This window comes from Corvus kubaryi, unplaced genomic scaffold (assembly GCF_017639235.1).
Source record: "Corvus kubaryi isolate FWS band 111438036 unplaced genomic scaffold, C.kubaryi_AGA036_p1.0 133, whole genome shotgun sequence".
NCBI lineage: Eukaryota > Metazoa > Chordata > Aves > Passeriformes > Corvidae > Corvus > Corvus kubaryi.
The window spans coordinates 24,515,472-24,542,559 of record NW_024580667.1 but is presented as its reverse complement, the minus strand read 5'-3'; the positions used below and the strand labels follow the sequence as shown (position 1 = coordinate 24,542,559).

The 27,088-nt window shown below is 37.7% G+C and overlaps 1 protein-coding gene across 2 annotated transcripts in view; it reads right to left on the bottom strand.

The window, feature by feature from the left end:
• UXS1 (UDP-glucuronate decarboxylase 1) overlaps positions 1 to 27,088 on the bottom strand; it is a 57,282-nt gene that overhangs the window by 5,898 nt on the left and 24,296 nt on the right. For both annotated transcript variants that reach the window (XM_042039657.1, XM_042039648.1), the window contains exons 6-12: positions 25,769 to 25,949; positions 15,021 to 15,125; positions 13,607 to 13,666; positions 11,470 to 11,591; positions 4,753 to 4,872; positions 1,194 to 1,237; positions 90 to 150 (exon numbers count right to left, since the gene is read on the bottom strand). In XM_042039657.1, coding sequence (XP_041895591.1) covers positions 90 to 150; positions 1,194 to 1,237; positions 4,753 to 4,872; positions 11,470 to 11,591; positions 13,607 to 13,666; positions 15,021 to 15,125; positions 25,769 to 25,949 — 693 coding nt within the window. The remainder of the gene's footprint in view (positions 1 to 89; positions 151 to 1,193; positions 1,238 to 4,752; positions 4,873 to 11,469; positions 11,592 to 13,606; positions 13,667 to 15,020; positions 15,126 to 25,768; positions 25,950 to 27,088) is intronic.

Below are 27,088 nucleotides of genomic sequence, written 5' to 3'. Positions count from 1 at the left end.
CTAGAAATCAGTATCAGTGACAAGGAGGAAAACAGAGGTGATGTTGACCAGTGCACAGTAACCCTGTAGAGTGGAGCACTCATACTCACCAAGTTGACAGGACTGCTGACATTGCTGTTCATCAATGCCACCAACCCATTCACAAGATCACTGTAAAAGAAGGAAGAACAGATTGATGCAATTTCCACTTCTCTATAAAAAGTATTCTTGTCAAAAAAGAGAACTGACTCCTAAGAGCTCCAGTAAAGCAGATCAGGCAGCTGTGGAATGGTGAAACCAGATTTCAACAGGCACATGTTTTCTTGAGTGTTTGTATTAAAAAATGATTAATATTTCCTCTTCTCTGCAGCATCCAAGCATATTTGGAGGCTGATTTCCAATGCATTTCAAACAGAATAGAGCAAGTTGTAATACAGAGGCACATAACACTACTACTTTGCAGCCTGTTGTTTGAATTCGTCTTCTTGTTTTCAAAAATTCTTAAACTAAGTTTGTTAAAAACAGTATTTTGGTGTTACTTTCCCCCAGCAATATAACCCAAAGTTATTTTGGATTATTAGCCACAAACTAAGCACCTTGGCCCTTGACACAGAAATCCAGATCCTTTTCATTATGACTTATAATTGGGAAAGTAATGGGTACGACCTGATGGGGTTTCTTCACCATCTACTACCACTGATACTACTTTCAGCAGAGGGAAAGAACATTTCCAAGCAAAGAATGATTAAAATAACCCAGAAGTCCAGCATGGGTTTTCTTAGCTTTTTTCTTGTGCATAGTTTGCACACCAACCACAGCAGTCCCAAAGACACGAGGTGGCAGCATTGCATTAAAATGCAAGGAGTGACGAACTGCTCAGCTCTAAAAACTCGTCTGTTACTTGCCATCTCTGGAAGGGAAGAGCACATTAGTATCTCAAGTAAAATTCTAAACCAATTAATGTTTTTCTTCTTGGTACTTTTAAAAACTTCCATGTGTCCCCCTTCTGAAAGTAAAGCTGGCTCCTAAGAGCTCCAGTAAAGCAGATCAGACAGCTGAGAAATGCTGAAATCAGGTTTCAATGGGTGCATGTTGTTTTGAGAGTTTGTATTAAAAAATGATTAAAAAAAGTAAAGCAAATGCACATACATACAAAGCTGACCAGGCTAACAGAACCATGAAGTAAATTATCAGCCAGTACAAACAAGGCTTACCTGACATACTGGAAAGCTCTTGTCTGAGTTCCAGGTCCATAGACCTAAAATCGTTTGAAAAATAGGAAAGTTAACAAATACAGAAGTCCTCTCTACCCTAATTATCTTTTCTTTACCTTTCTAGAAAAGTGGCTCAAGGAGAAACACTTGAGACACAAGCTCAATGTTACAGGAATGGAAAAAATTGTGCTTGCAGAGCCTTTGGCAAAGTATCAGTTCTTTGAAGGTCATCTTCCTCTTGGGTCTGTCTCCAGCAAACATATCCCTAGACATTTTGTTAACCAGAATTCTGCATGAAGGAAACATTCTCAGGGGTGTAGGACAGAGTGATGCTTTATCCTCTCCTGGAACACCGAAAGAAGGTGCAGCCTGCACTCAGCCAGCAAAGAGTGCCAAATATTTAAAGCAAACTTCAGGCTACTAAGATGTGGTTACGATGAGCAATTTTGATTTGCTCATTAACAACAGCCAGCTTCAAAGAGAGCACTAAATGTCAGTGGTCTCTAAAAAAATTGTCAAGAGAAACAGCACTGTGTTTAAAGCAATCAGGACAGAAAAAAACCAAAACCACATGGCTCTAAATATTACTATCTAGGAAAATGGGAAGCAGAGTAACTTCTAGATTATATGACTCCTAAAGTCACCTGTACAGATTTGTATCAAAACCTTTGAGGGGAAAAAAAAGTGTCCGCAGGTAACATGCTGATACTTTGGAGCAAGTTGCTGAAGTTCAAACAGACATTAATTTATACTTAAAATGTACAGAATGGTATTTGATACCATTACATTTTTCACAGTTTAACTGAGTGCAGTACTGAAGTCTCTAGAACATGAATACTTATATTCTGAAAGCTGTGAGCAGGCACATTTAAGTGGTGAAAACAGTTTAACTGGGGACACACACATCTTATCAACCTGCTACAACAGAAAGGCTTTTGGAAGGACAGAATAGAAAGCATGCTTGTTTTCCTTGAGGACAGAAAGGACAGTACAATTGCTACACAGGCCATCTGTTACTTGGTAAGCCTTGTGCTCTCCAAGGCTGATTCAGAGCCCAAAAGAATTCACATTTCAGTACGCATTTGGTAAGATCAGGGGTCTAAGAGTTTACCCAAAAACTGATTCGGAGAGGAATGCACCAGGAGCACACTGACAGCCTGATGGACTCCCAAACAAAGAGGAAGCAGATTTATGTATTTATATAGAGCTCCCTGCATTTAACTTTACTTTTAGCTTGTGGGATAAGTTTTACAGAACTAAGTATTTGTACATGATTTTTGCAGAGTCACCCATGTGGTTATCTTTCCCACATACAAGCAATAGCTGGAAAGTACAATATCGTTTCCGTATCTCAATTTTTCTTAAAAAAAAAAAAAAAAAAAAAAAAAAAAAAAAATCTTTCTTTTACAATAACAAAACAACAATTGTCATGTTTCCATAGACCACAATTTCTACAAATCAGTGACACGGGTCTCTCAAGAGATTATTTACTCCATTTGAATAAGTACTCTGAACTGAGAGACTGAAAACAGAGTTTCTAAAGAGATCACACACTTGGTATTCCTGTCAGCCAAATTCTGTGATGATACAGGAGTTAATTTTTTGTAGGTCTCAGCCACTGCTCATTGCTGATAATTCATTTTATTTGACCTGGTCAGCTAAAGAACTCTCCCCTTCTTTTCTCAGATTCAGTAATTTTCAACATCAGACAGTTATTCCCTACAGAACAGTGATGTTGGGCAAAACATTTTATTTTAACCCCTATTATAATTACATTCTTGCTAAATTTTAGACAGCATGCCAATTACAGAAATAAAATAAGAGCTTCCAGTGTTGCCTCCCACAGAAGAACACAGACTCCAGACCCCTCTTATTGATGCTCTAAAATATCCCATGGATTGTATGTTTTAAAATAAGGTAAGTCCTTCATATTTTGTAAGGCTTCACAAAACTTCCAGTTAGTGTTCTCCCTCTGTTCTTATAAAAGATTACAGCACTACTGCCAATAAAAGTTGAGAAACTATGCATGAAATAAAAAACATTTGACAGGCCAAATATGGCAACAGCTTGCTATATGCACTGGGGACCAAACCTAAAAAATGGAAATACCTTCTGATCCTCTATAAGCCAGTAAATTTTCTAAACAGCATTTAGAGGCTCAGACTTTATGCCCAAGGATCCTATCCTGGGAACACTGACACTGACTAATCAGCACATGGCTGATAATTCATATTTCAATACAAGCAAGGCCTACAAGGATCCAAAGTGTCAAACCAAGAAGCTCCACCTTCTTGTCTGCTACTATTTGTTTAGTCTCTTCCAATAAGCAAGTCTGGGGAGACACCTGGGTAAGAAAATTAAACTCTTTCTGCAGGAATTTAAGTTCCCTTTTTTTTTATGTTTTGACAGGAAAAAAGCACTGACCCACATGGCTGCGTTGTCTATGTAGTGCTGAAGGGACTCCTATCAGGGACTAGGCAAGCTGGGCTCGTTCAGTCAGCTACCCAAGACTAAGCCCCAAGATCTGCACTCTTAATGCTGACTTATATGGCAGCCTAAATGTCATATGCCCCAGTAAACACTGGCCAGTAAGTTACAGTCAGCATCGCACAATAGCTACCATACATCGAGCACTAACAGTGATTTCTACAAAAGCAGTAAATCTCTGGGGGGAAAAAAGAAATCTTTAGGAGAGGTGACAAACACAGCATCACTGCAGGCTTGTTACTCTGAAATAACCACAAGCCTAAACCAGAAATTTAGCAAAGGCTATGAACAGAGTAGCCAAGATTCGTAACTGATGACATTAAAAACTAGTAACAAATTGCCTAAGTGACCAATCCTTGTTAAATTGCAAGCAAGTAAGCAAATGCTGACCTCCAGAGAAGACCAGTCTTTCAAGAATTATCAGCGTACTTAAGTCAGGTGATGTGCATTGCTTTGCAGAACATACATAATTTGAACTCCTTAAATTTTCTTTCTTTGTAAAGAGTTCTCGATTTCAGTCTGACAGTAGGGTAGTATCTACCACCAAAGTTTTGCAGGGGGTAGCCATACTTTAACACACTATTTTAAAAAGATTAAAGTTAGAAGAGATCTATCACAGGACGCCAAGCTTCATCATGCTTGGGCGCAACTTATTCCCTGACCTAAACTCTTCAACGCTCTGTCCAGTTTCAGATTTTGCTCTGCAAGAATTACAGTAGTGGGCGTTGCCACAAAACTTTGATTCTTTTTCTCCTTGGATTGTCTGCTGCTTCTTACAGAAATCCCTGACTGAACTCTGGATTTTGTTTATATCCCCAATACAAAGAATGCTGAAATGCTTGTGCAGATTGCAACTGATAGCCTTGTTTCTTTCTGTGAAAGAAAGATCAACCCCATCAACAGAGCACATCTTCCCATATGTTATTCCATACATTTACGTTTGGTATACTGGAACACTACATTTTGAAGAGGGGAACATCAATATTTTCTAAAATCTACCCTCATCTGCAACACACGAGGACAGGATATGAAGATGAATAGTTCTTCATATCACCAGGAGGTCATCACTTACTGTTAGTGGTTCTCCCTGGAGAGCTTGTAGGATAAAATTACTGACAACTCTTCCATCATTCATATGCATTCGAGGACCAAAGGTATTGAATATTCTGGCAACCCTCACTTCAACTCCTTCCTGTAGCCAAAGAAAAAAGAATTGTTACTTCCTTAATAAAAGTGTCTTTATCCCTAAAAGTGTAAACTCTCCCCTGTCCAAACACTTTTTAAGAATCTCTCTTTCAGCTTTAAAATGCATCGTTTCTAATAATGAAACACTTCAAATTTCTCCTCAGCCCTCCCAAAAAATGTAGTGCATACACCAAAGTAATTTACACTAGTTCTCAGTATTTGTAATGCAAATCTAAATTAGTGCTAGAACAGCTCATGATTTTGGCACACGCATTTTCTTCCACAAAGAACTTCAAGATTTTTCAGTAATATCCTTCCAATAACATCTTATTTCACCTGGGACTTAGCTACTTTTTTTGCACATAGGCGAAGTTTCACAATCACCAGATATAGTACCAAGGTAGCATTTCCATAGATCACAAACATCCATAGTTTAGAAAAGCTTAACATGCCAGAGAAGTATCTTTTACAAAAGCCATAAAGTAGTTTTGTAACCACAGCCACAATGTTTTCTAGTGCCCTTATTAGCCTGTGTAAATGCATGCATTACAATCAAACTCTTCAATGGCATAGTTTTTTCCAAGAAACATTTTTATCATTTCCAAAAGTCCTTCTACAGAATATTTTGCAAATCTTCAAGGAAAATATAACAAATATGTGAAATTGGAACCTTTATGGACAAAGCATTTTAACAGTTAGAGACTACAAACTGAAGTAATCTCTCGAGTTGTTTTGATTGACCCATTCATTTGGACAAGCCACAGTTTATGATAAAGCCTGTGAGAAGGACGTTTGGCCCTTGTGAGCTAAAACAGGATACTGCTGAGCTGAGTTCAGAGCAACATGGTATGCTGCAAGCAGACAGATGTTACCATCTGAGAGTGACAGTCACAAGATAGGGGAGAAGGTGTCAACCTCAGCGCAGGCCTATGTATCCTCCTCTTACTACCTGGTCCTCCCACCTCCCAGAAAAAGACATCCTTGTATCAGTTACAGGAAAAAATTTGTCTGAAGCAAACTCTGGGTGCTCTGATTCGACTGAAGTCACAAGCACAATGTTCTGGAGCTGCAAACATTCATTCCGTAACTATTCTTTCAGAAGACACACAGAACATCTTGTATTTTCCATGTATTTTACTAAAGCTTAGACCAATGCTTGCTGTTGTCCTGGAAGAGGGTGTATGTGGAAGAAGTGTACTGTTGGTACATCCGTGGCTGAAAGCTCAGCTCACATAGACTTCATTCAGAAGAGACCTGGAAACACATTTTTCTTGGAAATAAATGTAGCTTCACGTACAAGAGACACGTGCAGGAAAATGTGATGTTCTCTCTTAGGTCTCCACGTGATTCATGAACAAACGTATCCTCAAAGACGTTTTGTGAAAGCAGTAGGACTAGCTTTTTACAGGTAAGAGACAGGCAAAAGGGACATTTAATATATCACGTTGGTGATATACTGGTGTTGCGAAATCAGAAACACCAAGTAGTACAACTAAAGCCCAACACCTCCCAGTACAGAGAAGTCAAACAATGTTCAATATCATTTAGCTGCAGGTAAGGTTTCATTTGTCCTGATCAAACCTTGTTTGCAATTGCAACTACATGGTAAACTAACAGTAACAAGGGAGGTAACTATTGTGCCACAGGAAAAGATACAGTCTTTATCCAACGAGCTTGTATCCAAAACAGAGCCAAAAAAATAACCTCACAACATCCACTGGGTCCTGCTGAAAGAGACTCCGGAAAGAGCAGAAGTCCCTTTCCATGCAAAATGCATCAGCTGGGAACATATTCTATTTCTTGGTAGCTAAAAAAGTACAGCAGTGTAACATTCCAAATATACACTTCCAGCAGCACATTACAGAACCATTCCCAAAGCCTTCACTGCATTTGGAAAGACATAGAAAGCTTCTCCTTCCTTTGTTTTGCCCAGCACTTTATCTTAAAAAGGACACTGACCCCTTCAGGAAGGGACTGTATTTCATGTGAGCTTTCCAGATACTGCCACTAATAACAAGTGCAGAAAATAAGGCACTTGGAAGCTAGTATTCAAGATAAAAATAACTCATTCAACAATGCTGACCAAAAAGACACTCTTGTACTGCACAAGCTACAGCAGAAGCCTTGTTTTCCAGTATTGGTTGGAAACTAGCAAGGGATCTAGAAAAGAAAAAACAACACAGGCACTTACTCACAGTCACAATGAATCCATTATTTCTTCTCCCTTCTATTTACTCACCTCACCCCACTGTAATGTTGTCTTTTAAAATGAGTAACTTTTTATTTATAGTGTCATCCAGCAAAGCTTTTCTCTGCAGCCTACTGCTTTGAAAAATCTATTTTCTATGCAGCTAAATTTTCATTTGGCCCTTTAAAACTGTCTTCTCAAAAGAAACTCTTCCACAAACGAGATTTTGGAGCCAGTAACTTAAAAACTGTCACAAGTCTCCTTTCGCTGTTTCATGAACACCTCATTTGAACACCATCCTTTTTACATACTGAGTAACTCTATTCCTTTTTGTATTAATTGTCTATGTCTTAGCTACATTCTGTTACTCTGAAATTATCAACAACATGTAGTAATGACTGACTACCTCTACCATATTCCCATTATCAAAGTCAATTACTCCCCCAGGTTTGCAGCAGTAAGTCATGTACGGTATTTTATTACATCCTAGAGAAAGGAGAAAAACCTCTTTGGCTCACATTTATACTGCTAAACAAAACAGAGCTTGAGATTTATCCCTAATGCTGAGATCAAATGTGATAAACTGCCTTCTGTCCTCACAGTTTAAGACAGTGCCTTCCTACAGCAGGTTGATGAGAAAGAAAATTCCTTGAGCAATCCAAAAAACAGCCTGAGACCAAGATCATACAACGCAGGATTGTGGGCTAGCAAAACACTTCAGCTCACTCCATTATTTATCAGCATGAATTTCTTCACAGAGACTGTGCTTGTACAGATGAAAAGAAACAGTAAAGAAGCAGGAAAGATTGTTATGGCTTACGGAAATACCTCCTCTGAATAAGTACTCAAGACTATTCTACAGCTGTCAGGCAAAATGTAGCATTAGTTATCCAGTCTCCTCTGCAAAACAAAGCTGTCCTGGTTTTCAGCATGAGTCTTTGCCAGTGCTTTAGTTCTAGAGATCCCAGCTCCAGAAAGTATCAAGGGTATTAAGGATGCTACAATAACTTCTTAATTTAAAAAGACGTATTTTAATTTTATAAGCATTTTAAGAAAAGGTATCTCCTTGTGTTGACTGTCTTAGAAAACAGATCAATACAATTCAAATGCCAAAAGTTTCTTTAACCAAAACAACTTGAACATGGTACGTTGTGGCTGTAATTCACAAGGGTATCAGGCAAGCTTCTCCTATTAATTACTAGTCCTTCTTTCTGTTGCAAAGTCTGTGGATCTATCTGAACAGCAAATATGAGTCAGACCTCCCTGAATACAAAATCAGGAAAGGAAAAGCTACAACAAATGTCTGCTCTCCAGCAGACAACCAGAATTTAAAAAATCTGCCGGGGAAGTCCAGACAGTAACATGGGTATCACTGTGACCTGATACAGATCTTTACCAACGTCTCAGCTAAAATTATTTGAGATTATTGCCTGCATTCCTTGCTCTAATAGTCACTTTCTTACTGATTCATATTCTTTCCCATGTGTTTCGGAGACCATTAACTCTCAAAATTGTTCCCAAACCCCTGAATTGCAATCACAGCAGAATTACTAGCACCGTGTTCACTGGATCCATCTATGATGTGTTTAAGCTACAATACTCTACAATGAGGCTGGGTCCAAGGAATTTTATTTACATGTACTGTCAATTGCATAAACAAAATGCCATTAGTACTCAGTTACTAATAGCTTTTTAGTATTACTTTGCAAAAACAGAAATGGTGAGATTTGAATTTCGTAAGCACTAAAGCTCCTAAACAAGCTAGGAAGGACAGCCTCAATCGTCTGACTCTTCACTTTGGGCATAATGCAAGTCCCTGAATACAACCTACAATTTTATGGTGGAAACATTACCATGCTTATAGCTCAACACTTCAGCTATTCTAAGGTAATTCCAAAACTATCACTTAATGTGAAAGTTGTATCACAACAAGCCCATTTGTTACCACCGAAGCTTTCAGAGTCGCATAGCTGGTACGAAAAAAATGGATGAAGAAAGTGGAAGGAGAAGAAAAATTTTCCTGTAACATTCCCTAATGACCTGAAGTGTTGCTTCAGCTCTGGAGAATTTCCTTACAGGTCAGTGGCATAAGGAAAGAAGGAAATCTAGTTCACAAAACACCCTTAATATGCACAGCATTTAAAATGCTGTGTATTTGTATTTACAACACACCTATGCAGATGATGTAAATCCCTGCCATGAAGGTAGTATCAGATTCTGGTCAGTATTTAAATTAATCCAGAGTATTGGAGCAAACATTAATACCTAGATTTCCAAATAGCTCCAGAAGGCCAGATGTAATTTTTTAAAGGTTGAACAGATAACTGAATGGCAAGTCCTGAACAAAGCACAAACATAACACTGCGATACTATATGCTGAAACTGCCTTCCCACTGCTTTCTCAGGTGATAAAGTCAAGAAATGCTTAATTCATAGGGTCAAAGTAAGTGAACAAAACAACACTGCCAGCAGAAAAGAAGGCTCCAAAAATGCCTCGGTCAGGCCAGGCTACTGAGGAACTCCGACAACAGCAAACAGTCAGCTTTGACTAGATTCAAAAACTGTTTGGATTCAAACAGGCTGTCTGGAAGTGTAAAACATAGAAGTTTAGTTTCACTTCACATTTTTGGAAACACTATGAGGTGTCTAAGGTACCTAGCAATGTGCATAAAGATGGAAATCTTTGCAAGAAATGACCAAAAAATGCAAAATAACTTTGCCTGTTTCTTCTTTTTATTGAAGCTGAGAGATTCTGGAAATATTTTAGCCTGAAATACTGCAAATCCTACTGTTTAGAGCTAGGTCACTCCTACTGAAAATCCTCTTAAAAACACAATGCTTATTTGCATAGAGGAAATCAGACCTTCCCACTAGCAAAAGATTTACTCCACTAATAACAGCATATCATCTAAACACTACCCACCCCTCTCTTCCCCCACACCAGCTCAACAGTATTTCAAAATATATCTGAACATGGGACAAGCTTCATGAACATGGGCAGACTTCACTAACCCATAATAGAGTACAGGAAATATGTCACAGAGCTGCCCCTAGGACAGAGAGCTCATTTGCATTATGAGTTTTTACTCCATGCATGTGTGCACTGCAGTTCCACCTTACAAACCTTAACTATTCATTGCAAATCCTGCATAAAATTTATGAGATGCTATCATGACTCATCCTGTGGTTTTAAGATACAGCCCATGATTTTAAAAATTACCTGCTCATGCCCTTCTAAAAGAATACTGCAGTGCGTACCACAAACCTACAAAAAAATGCAACACCCTACAGCACGAGAATTTCTCATAAAAACTGCAATCTTCAACTGCAAATGGATTTCCAGACTGACAAGGAATATTCTACTACAGTGAAATATTGAGTAGCCTGGACAAGAGCACTGTCACCATGTTGGACCTTAAATGATTTAAAAGAGAACAAAGGAGACAGAATCTCTGCCTTCTCTGTCTGGTAGAAGAGATAAGACAAAATTACTACAATCTCTATACTAAAATACCCTCTCTAAAGTCTTATCACTTCAGCTTGATTCTGTTTTCAAGGTTTATAAAAGCACCTAGAATTTTATAATTTAAAGGTTTAAAATTCTATAGAATATCCTATGTTTGATTTATAGTTTTGTACATTAAGGCTGCAAATAACAAGAAATACTGATACTATTTTCTTTAGTGTGCCACATTTGTTAATTAAATAGTCTCTCAGAGCCTAACTGAACCACAATTAAGCAAGATTTACATACAGGTAAAGAGTCAATGCTATGTTAGTTAATGATGAGTTTCTACTTGCTGGTTATGAAACCCAAGGAAACTGGCATGTATAATTTCCCAAACATATTTTAAATTGCATTTTTATCTTCATGCTACTGTCTTTGTAAACAGGCATTACATAGCTAGGTATTCATATCTTTCATTAAGTTCTGTGTTTATACCTACATAATTTTAAGGCCTTTCTAAAGTGCTTAAAATACATTGCTTCTATATAAATACTCATTAAAGACCTTCCATATTCTTACTTGTACATTCTGATTTTGATTATGCTTCTTCAACATTCCACATTTATCAGTAATGGCCCTATTCAGCCCCATTGACTTCTCAGCACAGTAAGGTCACCTCAGTTTCATCTGTCTGAAAAGTATTTACTATCCTGAAAGACATATTATACCTGCAAAGGAGACTAAAGCACATTTTCTACAAGAAGACTGCTCATCTGAAAACACACAATAGATAGGAGCAATAAAACCTTCCCATTAAAGAAAACAGATTTTGCCACAACAGAGTAAGTGTTCCTACTCAGTATGTTCTCTTTTGCCCTCCTACCCCTAAATACACATATTCCAGTTTTGTGATACACTGGCCTTCAATAATTACAGAAAAACCACCAAATCTGATTCAAGTTTAATACCTGCTTCATGTATGCATAGCACATGGTCTCTGCAACCCGCTTTCCTTCATCATAACAGGCTCTTGGACCTATTGGATTCACATGGCCCCAGTAATCCTCATTTTGAGGGTGAACTTCAGGATCTATGGGGGAAAAAAACCACCTTAGATTATGATATATCAAAAGATGACTATATATGATGAAACTTTCAACAGAGCATTTGTGTTATAGAAGTCAGCACGACTTGTCTCTGAATTCTGAATTTTAAAAAATCTTAAATTTGACCACAATTTCTTAAAAGTGCAATCACTGGAACCATGAAAACGGCAGTAACAGAAGATGAAAGCTCTTTGAGTACAAGCAAACAACAGCCAGCAACTGCTTTCCCTAAGAGTGTGTGAACAGAGGGTTAAATTCAACTCCTCTCTGCAAAGACAGACTACCTCAAGGGCATAAATATGATTTTTACCTAATGTGCTTCAGAGGAAACATTACAGGTTATGTAGGCAGCAGTCATGTAGGAGGCATTATAGGTTACGTACGAAAGTAAAGCATATTCAAATTTCATAAAATAGGAAACAAGGAAAGAAAAATGGAGAAAATAGAGATGTACTGCATTTCTTAAAAAGGCACATTTCTTCTGTTTCACCCTAAGCATTTTTACTAGCTATCACTGTGCTATCAATCATCAGGCTAGACAATCCTTTGGTTTGATCCAGTATAGAAGTTCTTCATTATAAAAAACAACCAACCAAACAACAGCCACCTAGGAAGCTTGATGGTGTGTGCTTTATATGCTTGAAAAAATACAAACACTTGGTTAAATTTCCCCCTTTGCTGTCTTTAGGACGGTATAATTTCTACCAGGTTTGAAGTTTGCACACATTACTACAGAACTTCCTAGTATTGAAAGCTAATTTTTGAAACAACTTTGACAGTCAGTTCTGATTAAACCTTTCTGATTTTATGCTGCTCAGATGTGATAATGGATGCATTTGTGCCATATGAAAGCCACGGAGCAATGGTAAATGCATAGAAGTTTTACATGATTATGAAAGCCCATAGTGATCTTAAAAGGGCCTGAAAAGATGCTGTGGGAAGGGAAATACTCCACAAGAGAGCTTGTTCAGTTACAGAAGAGTCCTTGGGGCTACCATTTTTCTCTGTAGAGCCTGACAGTGGATAATTTAAGGCTCGGGAGGCAGTAGGAACATTGTACATGTTCAAGCCACTTTGGCTGCCCAATCATCTGAGTGATGATTGCTTGGGCACTTACTTTGAATCTTCTTGACTGAAGTTGCTCCACCAAAAGTGCACACCTGGAGGTGTGTTCTTTGTCCTTCCTCACATTTTGCTCACAAAGCTTTGTGTCTTGTAATACAGGTGACCATTTTTTGTTCACTTGTTTGTTCTTTATAGCCAAGACTCTCAAATCTATTCCCCTTAAGCAGGGTACTGTGCTTGTGCATCTCAAATAATCTTGCAAGACTGCTATTATCAATTATGCAATAGTTCAGAACAGAAGGAAGTTTCTCTAGCAGGCACAGGGTCTGTTACACGCCCAAGGAAATACTAAGGAGTCTTGCTGCATCCAATCACCATTCTACCCATCATTCTTTCACTCCTTCACTTCTACCAGTAAGAGGAAGACAGAGCACTGCTGAATATTACATTTTAAGAGACACCAGAAGAATCTGCACGCACAACCAGTATTTTCTTAGCTTGGAGGTTATATCCTCGTCTCTTACACACCAGGGCAATTACTAAATCTTAACAATACAATTCCTGTGTGATGGGAAAAAGATACACATATTTACTATTGAAACGATCTTTCTTCTCAGGTTTTCATTATGGCATCTGGACTTTAAAGTACAACACTCAATTTCCCACAAGCCCTTTGGAAAAAGAGACCTAAACCATGACATGGGAAAGGTACAGACAACAACACAAGTCTCCAGCTACCACTCCTGACTAGAAACATAAAGCAAGCACTGTAAATGCCCTTCTCACATTTTAAACTGTAAGAAGAACATCTCATAAAAAAGCAAGCTAAGACAGTGATGAAAATCTATCATTCTGGTATCTGACAAAAGATGTGTAAATACCCTTTTACACAGTCATATCTGAATAGCTCTAATTATTGTTTTATTCTTCTTACCTCCATAAACCTCTGATGTAGAGGCCAGCAACAGCCGTGCTCCAACACGTTTAGCTAAACCTAGATTTTGGGCAATGGGGAAAGAAGAACATAATTACAGCAAGTGCAAGAATCCTTCATTCATGTTAGCTGTTTCAGTGTGATCCTGTTTTACATGTTTTTAAAGAGAATTTGATTTTTCTCACTAGGCAAATTTAGCTGTAAATCACATCCATAGCTCCCACTTCCAAACTAGAAAACTTAAGAAACAGCAGAGTGGCCCCTGCATGTGATGTGCTTGCTTCTGGGACTAGCAGTTACACTGAATCAAGATCCAAGAACTTAATTTATTACAACCTAAATAAAGGCCAAGGAAGCATTCCACTCAGGAAAGCAGGATTGTGAAACAACACAGTATGATTACCAAATCCTTCTATACATAGATTAAAGACAAGCTATTTAAAAAAACTTATACAGACTAACATGTTACAGGACAAAAATCAATCATTTCTCCTTTCTTATGTCCTTTTAAACTGCTTGGATGGTCCTACCTACCACTGGAGATCATTCTGTATTCCATTTCAGAGGCTTTCTGGTCTTCAAGTTGGCATGGCAAATCAAACAAATCTCTCACCTATGCCATTCTGGTACCTCTATAGCTTCTGAATCACTTAATTCTCTGAAATGTACTCACTAGAGCATCACTCAAGAAACTCAGCTGTGCTAATGCCCAGGAGTTTTTCAGACTCATAACAACTCTTAGGATCACTGACACACAGATCAGTCTGCATCATATACCAAATGGCACAAAGATGGGAGGAAAAAGTAGCAAAGGCTTGAGGTCTTCTTTTCACAGATCCATTCCCAGCATCAAAACTAACAGACAAAGCTGAAAACATTGCCATGTAATTATTCACCACGAAGCTAGACATTAAACACTCTTTCAGAATTTGCCAGCCAAGGCATGCACAAGAGGGTGCAGTACTCCTGATGTGTGGAGTTTACAGAACCAGTGCAGTTCCACCTAGTTCAATGTTTGCTGAGGTGCAAAGGAACAGTCACTTATGGTAACCGCGGGAATGTTTCACAGTCACCAAAGCGAAAACTGCAGTCATGAGCACAAATGTGCTATAAAATCCCATGCTCTTAATTGTTGTGATGACTTCTGTAATTACTGCACACTCCATAGCCAACTTACAGGCACAAAGTTCTTGTGCTTTGACAGCCATGCTGCCAGTGTTCATCTGCAGACATATTTATAGGAAAAGGAAAAAAACCTTCAAAGAGGGTAAAAATAACCCCAACCTTATTTTGCTTAAAGAAACGACTTTTTAAAATGTACAACTCATTTGCTTCATCCTCCCCTCTCCCCAGCAACTCAGTTGGGATTATATGATGACTAACCAAGTTAAGCAATAAAAAAAATTCCACTTACCCAGCATGTTTAATGTCCCAATAGTGTTGGTCTTCAATGTTTTAATAGGATTATACATGTAATTTGGAGGAGAAGCAGGAGATGCTAGATGATAGATCTGGTCCACTACAGAAAAATGGAAGGGACAGAATTATTATTTTCCCACATAACATATTAAATGAGAAAGCATTAAAGCCAAGAAACAAGTATTCCTTTGTGCATTTCCTAGCACTGGAACTCAGCACTTCCTGTATTGATACCTACAGATGATATGTACACAACCTGTTGTAACTGTAAGAAAAACTTAATTTTTAGTAAAAAAAACCCTAGAGCATAATGTAATATATCAACACTGTTGACATGGATATAGATGTCTGCGTTGGTGTTCACACTTTCCACTTATAGTTCAGAAATGTTTAGAAGCTGCAAAAGTATTTGCAACATTCTGTTACCCTCAGGTTTTTAAAGTGGCTACAAGCTTCAGAGTATTTTTCTAAATAGACTGTGAAGCAAAAATGGTAGAAACATTTTTTTCAATATGATGAAAGACTTTTTGGGAAAATTAAATACTGTATTTTTATTTCTAGACCATCTGTCAACAAAACATTAATGGATATTTATATATTAAATACATATGGCAAGATACAAGTATGCAACTTTTGTGGGGTTTTTTCCTGTTACTTTTATTATGTATATGCAATGCTTTGGATAATACAGCATTTTAGCTTTAATTAAAAAAACAAACACACAAACCAAAACCCAGTACAGAGATTTCAGCACACTCCTCCACTCCCTGTCATGAAATACAATTAGCACTAGTTGAAACTCATTGTCTGATATGATTGAAGGTTGGAGGTATTAGAAACACAAGACTTCTGGAAACAAAGATATTTTTGTTAAATTATAATAAAAACAAAGCAATGAAAACTGGATTCATTTTCGTAGGCAGTATCTGATATTCAAAGGCTCAACCTGCAAGCCTTTCATAATCTGACTGTTGTAAATATGTAAATGGCTTTCTGTCTTCTGTATAACTTGAATCACAGCAAGCCAGAACTATGTAAGAAACCCCACCCATAGATAAGTAACTGCAAAAGAAAAATTTAAATGTAAGCTCAAATGAGAGATGTGATGTTTAAGAAAGAATAAATCCCCCACACCAAGGTCATTCAAGAAAGGTAATCAAAAGGTAATGAAATAATTAGAATAGCCCAGCAAATGAAAGGGAAAACAACTCCTTTGTGTTTCAAAAGAAAAGTTTGTTTTGTTTATTTTTTTAAGAAGACTCGACACTGAAATCAGAAAGAAGCTGGAGAAGTCAAGGCTAGCTGCTATTCTGACAGAAGAAAATACTATGTGGCATAAGACTGTCTTGCCCTAGAACAGAACACTACTGGTCAAACAAATGTTTTCGTTTTAACTACTTCCTTAGGTGTTTTAGTACTAAAAAGCAGTAGCAAATCACACCATTAAAAAATTTTTATTTTGACCACATATTGATTTCTCTTAGCCCTCTGCTGGGGGCTTTAACTTTCACAGTATCTGTGACATAATGAACTTCTTCCTCCAGTTTGAAATTACTTTTTGTACTTAAAACAGGGTACAAGCATCCCTGACTTTCAAAGAAAAAAAAACCAGAAACAAAATTTTCTTTTTCTCCATTTAAATACAACTATAGTTGCTTAAACAGCACAAGCTGTGAATGCTATGTAGTAGGGAAAAACGAATTCAGAATGGTTTGAGTTGGAAGACACCTTAAAGAACACCTAGTTCCCACCACCCTGCCATGGGCAGGGACACATTCCACTAGACCAGGCTGATCAAAGCCCCATCCAGCCACTTTCACAGATGGAGCATTCACAATTTCTCTGGGCAACCTGTTCCAGTGCCTCACCACCCTCACAGTAGAGATTCTGTTTCCTACTTCTAACCTAAACCTACCCTTTTACAGCTTAAAGCCATTTCCCCATGTCCTACCACTATATGAAAAAATAAAATATCAACTATGAAGTTATCACCTGCTTTCAGTGATAGAGTGTGAGAACACTGAAATATTAGAGGAATGTGCTTCCTGTTGAAGACTTCCCTTCCTTCCCAATTATCAAATTTCATTTGATAAAGCAAGTACACAAACCTTTGCTTTCCGACTTCTAATATATATTAAGAAAAAGCAGAGTAATAGGGCAAGAGCATATGTAAGTGGCTTGAATTATCCATGTGAAGTAATCCCTTACTTTTCAACAGTCTATTGAGCAATGAAAAAATGAAAAGTAGGTAAGTCTTCAAAGCACAAGCACTTCCTTTACATTAAAACATTACATCCTTTTTAAGATGTGTTCTGGTAATAACGCTTTAAAAATATCAGCAACATTGGCATGGTAAAATACTCAACCTACTTTCTTTCTGAATCCCTAATGAAGTGTGCTTGTATATAAGTTAAGTTTTTCTAGATTAATTGTTGTGTCTATTGTCTACTGGGCAAGCTCAGCTCCTGACTTTTGTGTAACATAGCTTGGATAAGCACACACTGGATCATCTGTAGGAAGCTTTTCAAAGTTTGCCCCATACTGCAGCCTGGCATTATTGCTGCAACACAACAAAGCCTGCAAAATAATTTATGATTACATTTTATTCACTGATTAAGCTCACAATGTCAGTAGTGACCAAAATAAGGAGAAATTATTTCAAGTCATATCTCACCCAATTAACTATCAACATGAAGATATGATAAGCACCTAAGGCAACCTGCATGACTATCACTCTAAGTTTTACTGTCTTGACAGAGTAATGATATTTGACAGTATGCTCACGGAGATGCCACAAAATGCATCTACTTGTATGTTGCCATGCTCTCTTTGATCTACAGCTGTTTATCTCCAGAGCAGGGATAAATAGCTGCCTAGAAGATGTCAAAACAGCCCAGAAAGCTAGAGAGAGACAGTTCTGGCAGATGTGTAATGTTGGTGAGTATTTATTCTCACATAAAAAGGTGCAGAGAAGTAAAATTTCATGTAGCAGATTGTCTGGTATTTACATCTGTTCTTGAATGATCAGGAAGTAGTATATCCAACCGCTATCAACTCTGGCGCAGCATCGAGAGAGTTTGTCACACAAGGCACCTGTAATAACAACACAAATAGCATCCAAAGATTGCCTGATGCAGCAAGAGCTCGAGGAAGAAAACTCCCAGCTCATGCTCGATTCCAAGCCCTGCCTGCATTGCTAATGCAGCTGAAACTTTTAGGAGTCTGTCTGCAACATGAAGGTAGTTAATTGTTCTGCATGATGAAGTGTGACATAGAATAACTACTCCTTACTTAGGTCCCAGTTGACACTGTAAGCTTAAGCAGTGAGTAAAACTGGAATCAAACTTTGTGCTGGGGAAATAATGCAAAAATGTAGCATGGGGTAAATTTTAACTGGTTTGTTGAACTTTCACGCACTTCCTACAGATGAGTTTTGAATATGAATAAAATACGTGACTGCCTCAAGTTTCGCTTCTGAATGTAAGTATCCCCTTCCCACAGCATGGTACTGTCATGAAACCAAAGACAAGGACTAGACTGGAAGCTGGCAAAAGGAATGCTCAGTGAAGATGCTGACTGATGCTTGCAAGCAGCAGATAACTCAAGCACAGTGGTGCAGAAAAATGAACAAAGCAATACCTGAAGTTACCTATAGCCGACTCAAAGCTGAACTCTGATCTAAGTTTTATGCTGTTTCTTTCTACCTCTTCCTTCACAACCCTTTCTAAATCTAGTTTTCAATCAGCTGTGGTGGAATTTTTGCAAAGAGAAAATGTCACTTCAAAAGCATTTTGGTCTGTTAGTAATTTTACTGCCCAATTCTAATCTGTCAAAGCAGAAAGGAACTCTTTCCTGCCTCCCTCTCCACCCACTTAATTTTATTTTTTGTGGTTTCTTTGGGTTTTTTAAAATATTGCTAATTTTTGATACACAGCAGCTCATACAGGAATGGTTCCTTTAATGGCGTCTGGCAATTCAGATACAAAAGGTCAAAAATCTACCACTCCTTTTGCTCCACAAGAATACAGCTAGGCCTGTGATTATCCAAGTGGCCATATAACTGTTAGCTAGAAACAAATGCATATAAAATACAAAACCCCAAAAGTTCCTTATAATCTTCAAGTTTATTCACTTATTTTTAAACATGAAACTAAGTGTATGATACAGTGAAAAAGAAAGCTAGAGAGCAAGAAAGAAAGCACTCTCCACCTTTTAGTCCTTCATTCTTCCTTTTGTTTCCCAGCCAGCAATTGTTTTAAATGAAACAAAGAGAAGGAGCTCGGGGAAAAACAAGGTTTTCCTTGCCAAAGGTACAGTCTTGCCTGTCTCATTTGCCTCAAGGTGCTTTTCCCCCACGCATAAAAGCAAAAATCTACCCCTGTATGGAAAAGGTTCAGCAAAAGCAGAACTGGCAGAGAGATAGAGTATGGGCATTTGCCAAGAGTCAGATAGCTGTCTTCTGGATCAGAAGGATAAGCAACTAGGCAGCTGCAAGACCTCTTTCTCTTGCCTGGGAAGGACTCTTTAGTATATCAAGCCTCAGACCAATGAAAAACATCAGTTTTTCCAAAACATTTAGAGAATGCTGGACATTTCAGTAGGGTGAAAAGTTTCTACCACAAGCTTATCATATTTGATCCATCATGATGACAATGCTGGAACAAGAACAATTATTTCTCATTCCACCTTCCCTCTATTTATTAACTGTCAGGTCTGAGAAATACATACTTTTTTTTTCCACCCCAGAATTTCAGCAGGCCAGCTAGACAAAGCCATCTACCCAGCTTGGTTGACAACCTCATGTCTTGTAGCACAAAGCTAACAGTTATTTAAGATAGCAGGCAACTTAACTCTTGTTTCAGCCAGAGCTGTGGAAAGCAATCCAAGCTACAGCTTTTTAAAGGATCAACTGTTTGGGTGCCTGGGACAGTATCTACTGAAGGACAGAAAGAAATACATCTAGTAATGGACCTCCACAACTCTTTCTTGTTACATGAAGTAAAGAAAGAAGTTTTACAACATTTAATAAGATGACTTGAGCTAGCTTTGCAATTAAAGCCATAGTGCAACTACTTGAAAATAACCGTGCGAACAGGTGTGCAAAGCGTTACGTTAAGGACCACAACAGAAGAACAAATGATAACAATAAAATTCTGCAAGTTTTGTGTGTAACTCACATGGGGCACTAGAATTGTGTAAACCACTGTGAACACGGCAGCAAGTAGTTTACCAAGGACAGGATGGTAGACTAGTGATAAAGAAACATTAAACACATTTGTTATGTTACAATTTTACTGAAAAAAAGGGCAAAAACAAGGAATCAAATTCATTTCAAAAATAGCATGGACACAGAAGCTGGCATAAACATTCAAGCCAGGTACACAAGGTACACCGAGGCAAATACAGAAGACTGTGCTCAACATAAAGTTTAAGTAACATATTGCAAGATAAACAGCAACTAATGTTTGTCAATTATGTCCTTCTCTAAGTGAAAAGCTAAAAAAAAAAAAAAAACTCCCTAAAATTTAGTATACATGGAATCTGCAACACCTAAATTTGGACACAAACATTCAATCTTGTGTTTTCCTTAATGTTAAACAAGAACAATCAGTAAAACCACTCCTACAAAATACTGCCATAAAACTACTTTCCTTCATACCATCTTTATTTTCTAGCCCTAATACTGCATGTGTTCTCCACGCTTCCTAAGTGAATGGTAAGGGAGAAATCTACCACCTTTCGTAGGACAGGAAAAGACCTTCATCTTCAATTTCTGCCTTCAACATGTGTCATGGTCCCAGAAAGGACTAAACAGGTCACTAAGTCCACTAAGCACCTGCATCCATCACTGTATTTGCTAGTCAGGAAGTACTGAGTAGAAAAGCTTTGATCAGAAGCATACAAATAAGTTTCTACAGCTTGAACATATGGACTTCTCTTGTAAAAACAGCAGCTGTGCCAATTTCATCACTAGAGGTCAGGCCAGAGAAGCTGACACAGTGAAGTGAGACATTTCTATTGCCCTAACTAAAAACGACTACAAATACGAGTTCATTTCCCTGATGCTAAAAATGTTGTCTGTAATGTCAAGCAAACTGGAATAACTTCATAAAGATTTACCATATTGCTCATACTGGAGCAGTTTTGGAGAGACCAAGATCAAGGCACCACTGCACTTGGCTCTGGACAAACAAAATAAAGTAGCATATGTTACCCTCTGCTTTGCCATAAACTTTCCTGACCATACAATTTAAAACCAGGAAGCAGAATGTGTTAAGCACCAAGAACAAAGTCTAGGAAGGGAAAAATCTGGGAAGTATGGAAGCAAAAAAAAAAAAGCTTTAAGACACTCCTTCTGCTTGTATTTGTATGTGCTTTAAATTACCTGTGAGATGACTTGAAGACTGAACAATTCTGGGATACTGTAGAACACTGTTAAGTAAAATGTTACCATCCTGATTTCTGGAACGATCGTAATCACAAGAAGGCTACAGACTATTCTTTTGACCAATTTTGTGAGACTTGTTGGTCTTAGCCTTAAAAATCAACTTGGACCCACAAGCCAGCCAAGTCTTTAAAAACAAAAGTTTTTTTTAGTCCCAGTCAAGCAAATGATTTATTAAAATTCTATAAATGTTATTTTACTTACCTATGTGTGTAACTAGCAACTACAACACCTCCTGAAAGCTCTGAAAGCCAGTATCCTTGTCACTATGTGTATCACATGCTTACAGCATGTCTCTCAACTTGCAAAATGCGTTTTTATTAAATCACTTTAAAAGCTTTTTCAGTGGAAGTTGAAAGAGCCAAAACTACCTTTGTGTTCACAACAGTCACAGAAATTAGAGCCAGCATTTAAGAAATGTTTTTCCAGAAACTGGACTGCTGGCATTAAGAATTAAAACAAAACAACAAACCAAGACCAAAACCAAACAGCTTTAGTTAACTGAAGATCAGTTAATCTCAGAACATGAGCGATAAAATGGTTTATCTTTACCTACCACTTACACTTCTCTTTCATTTCATTTTATATTAGTTAGGTAGTGCACATGCACTTGCTTTAAAAAGTTTTTGAGCATCAGAGTGGAACTGCTCTTCACTACTCTGCCCAAAAAGAGTTTGGGCAGCAGTTTCAGCTGCCACAGACTGCAATTTTAGAAGTATTATACAGTATTTTTCAAAATATACTGTGCACTTCCCTGTGATTAAGGAAGTGAAATCAACTCAACTGACTCAACTGTTTCCACTATTGACTGCGAATCTGTGGCATTTTCAGGCCTGTGTTTGCTTCAAATTTGTGAAAGGTGTGGTAAAACCAAAACAAATCTACAAACAACACTACCAAGCAACCGAAAAGAAATGCAAGGCCTAAGTGTGTTCCTGTGAATTGTGAAACAGTTCAGCTGAGGACATCTTTCAGATACAGGAGGTAGCTGAGTTTGAAGGAAATTTGCACCTATCACTTTACAGAAGATTAAGGCTTCCAAAAGTTGCTGAGGAAGCAGGAAGAAGAAATGCCAGTGGGAGAAGGATATGGGCTACATATACCTGATGTTTTCTTCCAGATTTATTCAACTGCTGTGTGTGCCTAGGGGTAGTTGAAAACTGGACCTCAAGACTGAAAACTGAGAGGCATTTTGTTCCTGTTTAGGGGTCCAGCTTGTGGAACGATTGTGTGTCATCTTATGACATCACCTTGAAAGCGGCTTGGTTTTTCATGTGTGTTTTTTGGGGGATTTGGTGGGCTGTGTATTTTTGGGGTTATTTTTGGATTGTTTACATGTATCTATGTTTTTAGGTTGGGGTTCTTTTTGTTTGGTTGTTTTGGTTTCTGGTTTGGTTTTTTTTTTTTTTTTTTTTACACATGTATTCAAGTATAACAATATTTCATAGTAGAAATACAGATTTTGGCGGTTTGAAGTTATATAAAAATAAACCCTTACTTTATACTACAGAGTCAACTCTAACGCAAAGGTGGGTATAAACAAGACAGCACTAATGCTCAAGTCAGTATGTAAACCAAATGCATTACTAAGAACGTACATTTATTTAATACAAAATTTCCTTTGGCATTTTCTAATGCAGTTTTATCTATTACCCTAAAGTGGGGTAGATCACAGTAACACCAGATCAAGCATTCATTCTCATTTGTTCTCTAATTAACATCTATGTGTCTTTACACTATGGTTTGTATGAACATGAGCCACAGTGCTCTCAAGTGACTACTTTGGGCACTTGTAATATTAATGAATGTAGAGAATGAGGCAGAAAAAGTAAAGGTGCAAGTAAAGGCGGGTTGCTGGTTTTTTTTTCCTGATAATACAAAAAGAAGAGTAAGAGATTCTTCTCTTTACAGACCAGCCTTCAGAAAAAAAATTGTCTTGCTGTACCAAAAAACTGCCCATTTTATAGTGTATTAAAGCTCTACATAAGGGTTAGGCTGAAATGAAAATATCATTAAAAACACAGAAGTCAACTATAATAGGAAAAAAAGGGTTAATATAGCTATGTTTTTTTTTTTTTACTATTTTTCACCTTCCAAGGTTCCTGAATTACCTTTATTCCACTAAAGAATTCAAAACCCTTCTTCTGCTTGAAGAAAACCACGTGAAAACTTGTGCATTTCCCACTGACATTTCCAAATGCTAAAGCAAAGGAAATCCTAGCAGAGGAGGAGAAAGACATTCAGCACTAGAGTTAACTATGGTTGTCCCAGGGCTAAAAAAAAAAAAAAAAAAAGGTGTGTTTAGGTGATTTATTATTGTCTCTGGCCAACCTAGATCAAGATCCAAGAATGCTGAGTGCCACTTCATGTCACGGATCAAAGATAATGACACAGCCAAGGCAGATTGTGCGTAGGCATTACTGTGAAGCTGACAGCTACACATCTTGAGACTAAATTCACTTTTCCATATCCAAAGTGAAAGCACTGTTCTTTCTAGACCAGAAATGAGGTCTCTTTCAGAAAAAAAGCACTGATTATTCTCTCTGGAATTCAACTGTCAAACAACATTATATAACCCGGTTTAAACAGGACAGCAAATACAAAGAAATTCTTTAGACACAAACCTACTTTTTATTGTGACTTCACAGTCATTCCAACTTCTATTTACAAGTAAAAAGGAGAAACTGGGACTAAGAAAAGAAGTATCTGATCTATATGCCAACTTGCTGATCTGTTCCAAAAACTATCCCCCATTGCCTCACTGGACTATAAACTCTGCAATGAAATCAAATTTTATCATGTTCTTACTGTATGAAAGTTAATTTTATTTTAAAACGTAGCCATTCCAGCTTCAATTTACACTGTTGGAAGATGAAAAGACATTCAATGAACTACCCACTGAATAACATGTAATAATTAGTTGTCAGTACTAAACAGGGAATTGGTATCTTAATTACAAAGGCTATAGGAAAGGTAGCTGAAGGATCTCAGAATTCCCATTCAGTAGTGCCTAGTTAGCTGGGCAACAGTATTAGCAATGATGGTAATTCTCTGAGAAAGTCTCGAGTGTAATCAGTCAGAAAGAAGGTAATGCATGGAAAAGATTAGAAAAGCTGACAAACTGAACCGGCTGAGGTATGAGCTACCAGCACCTGGAGTCAGTTAATAAGATCCTTGTTCTATTATCCTGTCAGTGGAAGGAGAAGTTTGAAGTAAAATAACACGCAGTAACTGAACCAGTGCATTGTCAGAACAGAGTAGGAGCATGTGTTTTTGCAGGACTGTTTCAGTAGTATTGCCAGGAATTCATCACAAGCAATAACACAAGAGATACAAATACTAAAGATTTTTCCTGTGAAATTCCATCCACTAGAATTCAGCAGGAATTTAAAACAAACAAACAGAAAGCCAAACTGCTCAGTTTTTTTTTTTCCCTTAAAATGAACAAGTACATTGCTACAGAGTTTTAAAAGGATGGAGCACACCCACCAGAACTGCAGTGTAATTTGAGCAATGCTTTCACTGACTCATTATATAGTTAGATACTCCCACAGAAGTCTATAAATGCATGTCTCTCTCAAATACAACAATGTTAAGGGTGCCTTAAAATCTGGTGTAATAGTTTGAGGTTTATGATACTTTAGATGCTGAGCCACTACTTTGAAGCAGAACATACTTTTGTTCGTTTGTTTGCTTCTTTCTTTAGGATTGGTGTATTTTTTTTTTTGTTTTTCCATTGAAAACTAGGGAAATTCTGTGCTGCTGAATTTCCAACTCTACAGGTTGAAGAATGCCTGTACCTAAAGTGGAGCAATGTTTTCTACAGAAGACACTAAAGGCAACTAAGGAAAGTTAATCTCCTCTCAACTGACCATACACAGTTGCAGGATGCATGTCTAAGTAACTGCAGCCCAAAATTCAACTTCAGTTCATGAATTATCTGGACCACAGACTCTGTGTGTGTAAGCTTGTCCAGGCACACAGGAAAGTGCGACAACACATGGGACAGCAGACCAACCCACTGCCATCTTGCATTCTCACAAAATCAGTCACATCAGGATGTTTCTAAGGTCTCTTTCCTCCCATCCACTTGGAGAAGAACTAATTTCCATGACAAAAGTACTCTGAACCTCTTACTCCATACTGATCACAGAAAATAGGCTAACTGTAAACAAAGCACACAGATATTAGATAGATCAACCCAGAACCCAGTGCATAAATTTCATTTCTTTACAGACACACACACTTAGAAGGGAAAAGCACAAAAAAGTGCAAATACCAAAGCAGAGCCTACCTACCTTCAATGTACAGGGGCTCGACGACATCGTGATTTATCAGTTCGAAGTTCTCATGACCAATCCAGTGCTCCACATTTCTTTTCCTGCCCGTAAAGAAGTTGTCCACAACTGTAACCTCATGGCCATCCATCATTAGTTTGTCAGTAAGATGAGAACCCACAAACCCTGCTCCTCCAGTTATCTGCGTTAGGACAGTTGGTATGAATTTCTTTTTCTTTTTACAGAAACACTAGACAAAGTCTACAAACATGAAGACAGAACAGTAGGTTTCAGCTCTTTGCGTACTCCAGGGGAAGCAACTCCATTTCCATGTATATCTTTTTTCCAAGATTTACAGCTTTTAAAATTTTGAGAGACATACTTGACATATTTCATCACTGTCAGGCTAGAAGGTCAGCTACCTATTCACATCAACAAAATCTCTTTCTCAGATTACATTATTTTCCTTTTTTTCCTTCGAATTGGATTGTGCTCTTCTTTGTGACAGCAAAGTCTGAAAGATGCAGAAAGGCAATAGGAGAAATTTCTGCAAATCCCATTTCTCAGAAAAAAAAAAAAGGTATGACAGAATGCCAGGTTATTTTCATGTCAGGCTTGTCAGACATGTAAAATCCAGTTTTTGTCTGGTTTTAATGGAATACATGCTGGGTGTTCTAAGTAAATACTGTAAGTTTTCACCCGGAAAGGAAGAAGGGAATTCTTTGAAGACCTTTCATTTTAATTCCTTGCTTTCATTTTAAATCACTCCTTCTGTGTTTTAATGCATCCATAGCTTACATCATTCTGGCCTGAGGAGGTCAGGCAGTTGGATTAGATGATCTTTGTGGGTCCCCTTCAACTGAAAAAACTCTGTTCTATACCATTAGCTCTGACATGCAGCATTTGCCTGTCTTGGAACTCTGATGTTCTACTGCAGAAACAAGCAGAAATAAAATATTTAAAACCCTGTACGCCTGTTTTATTGAAGAAACAAGAAAGTTCATTAATTTTTCCCTTTTTGCACCACAGACTTTAACAGCAAACAAACTAACAAAAATCACTAATTCAGTACTGAAGCAGTCAGCACAATAAGTAGAACTGCAAGTTGTGTGACACATCCAGACCTATCTACAGAAGCAATTATTTTCTCTGCATTTCATAAACTGTTTTCAAGAACGAAGACACAACAGATCATAACTCTCAAAGAGTGGACTTGTAAAAGACCTCAGTGGCATCAGCTATATCATATAGCTGCATGATCAAATTCACATTTTGAAAGTGATTCAGCTGTTGACGCCCATTCTTCAGCTGTAGTGACAACTAACTAAGCAATGAAAGGAC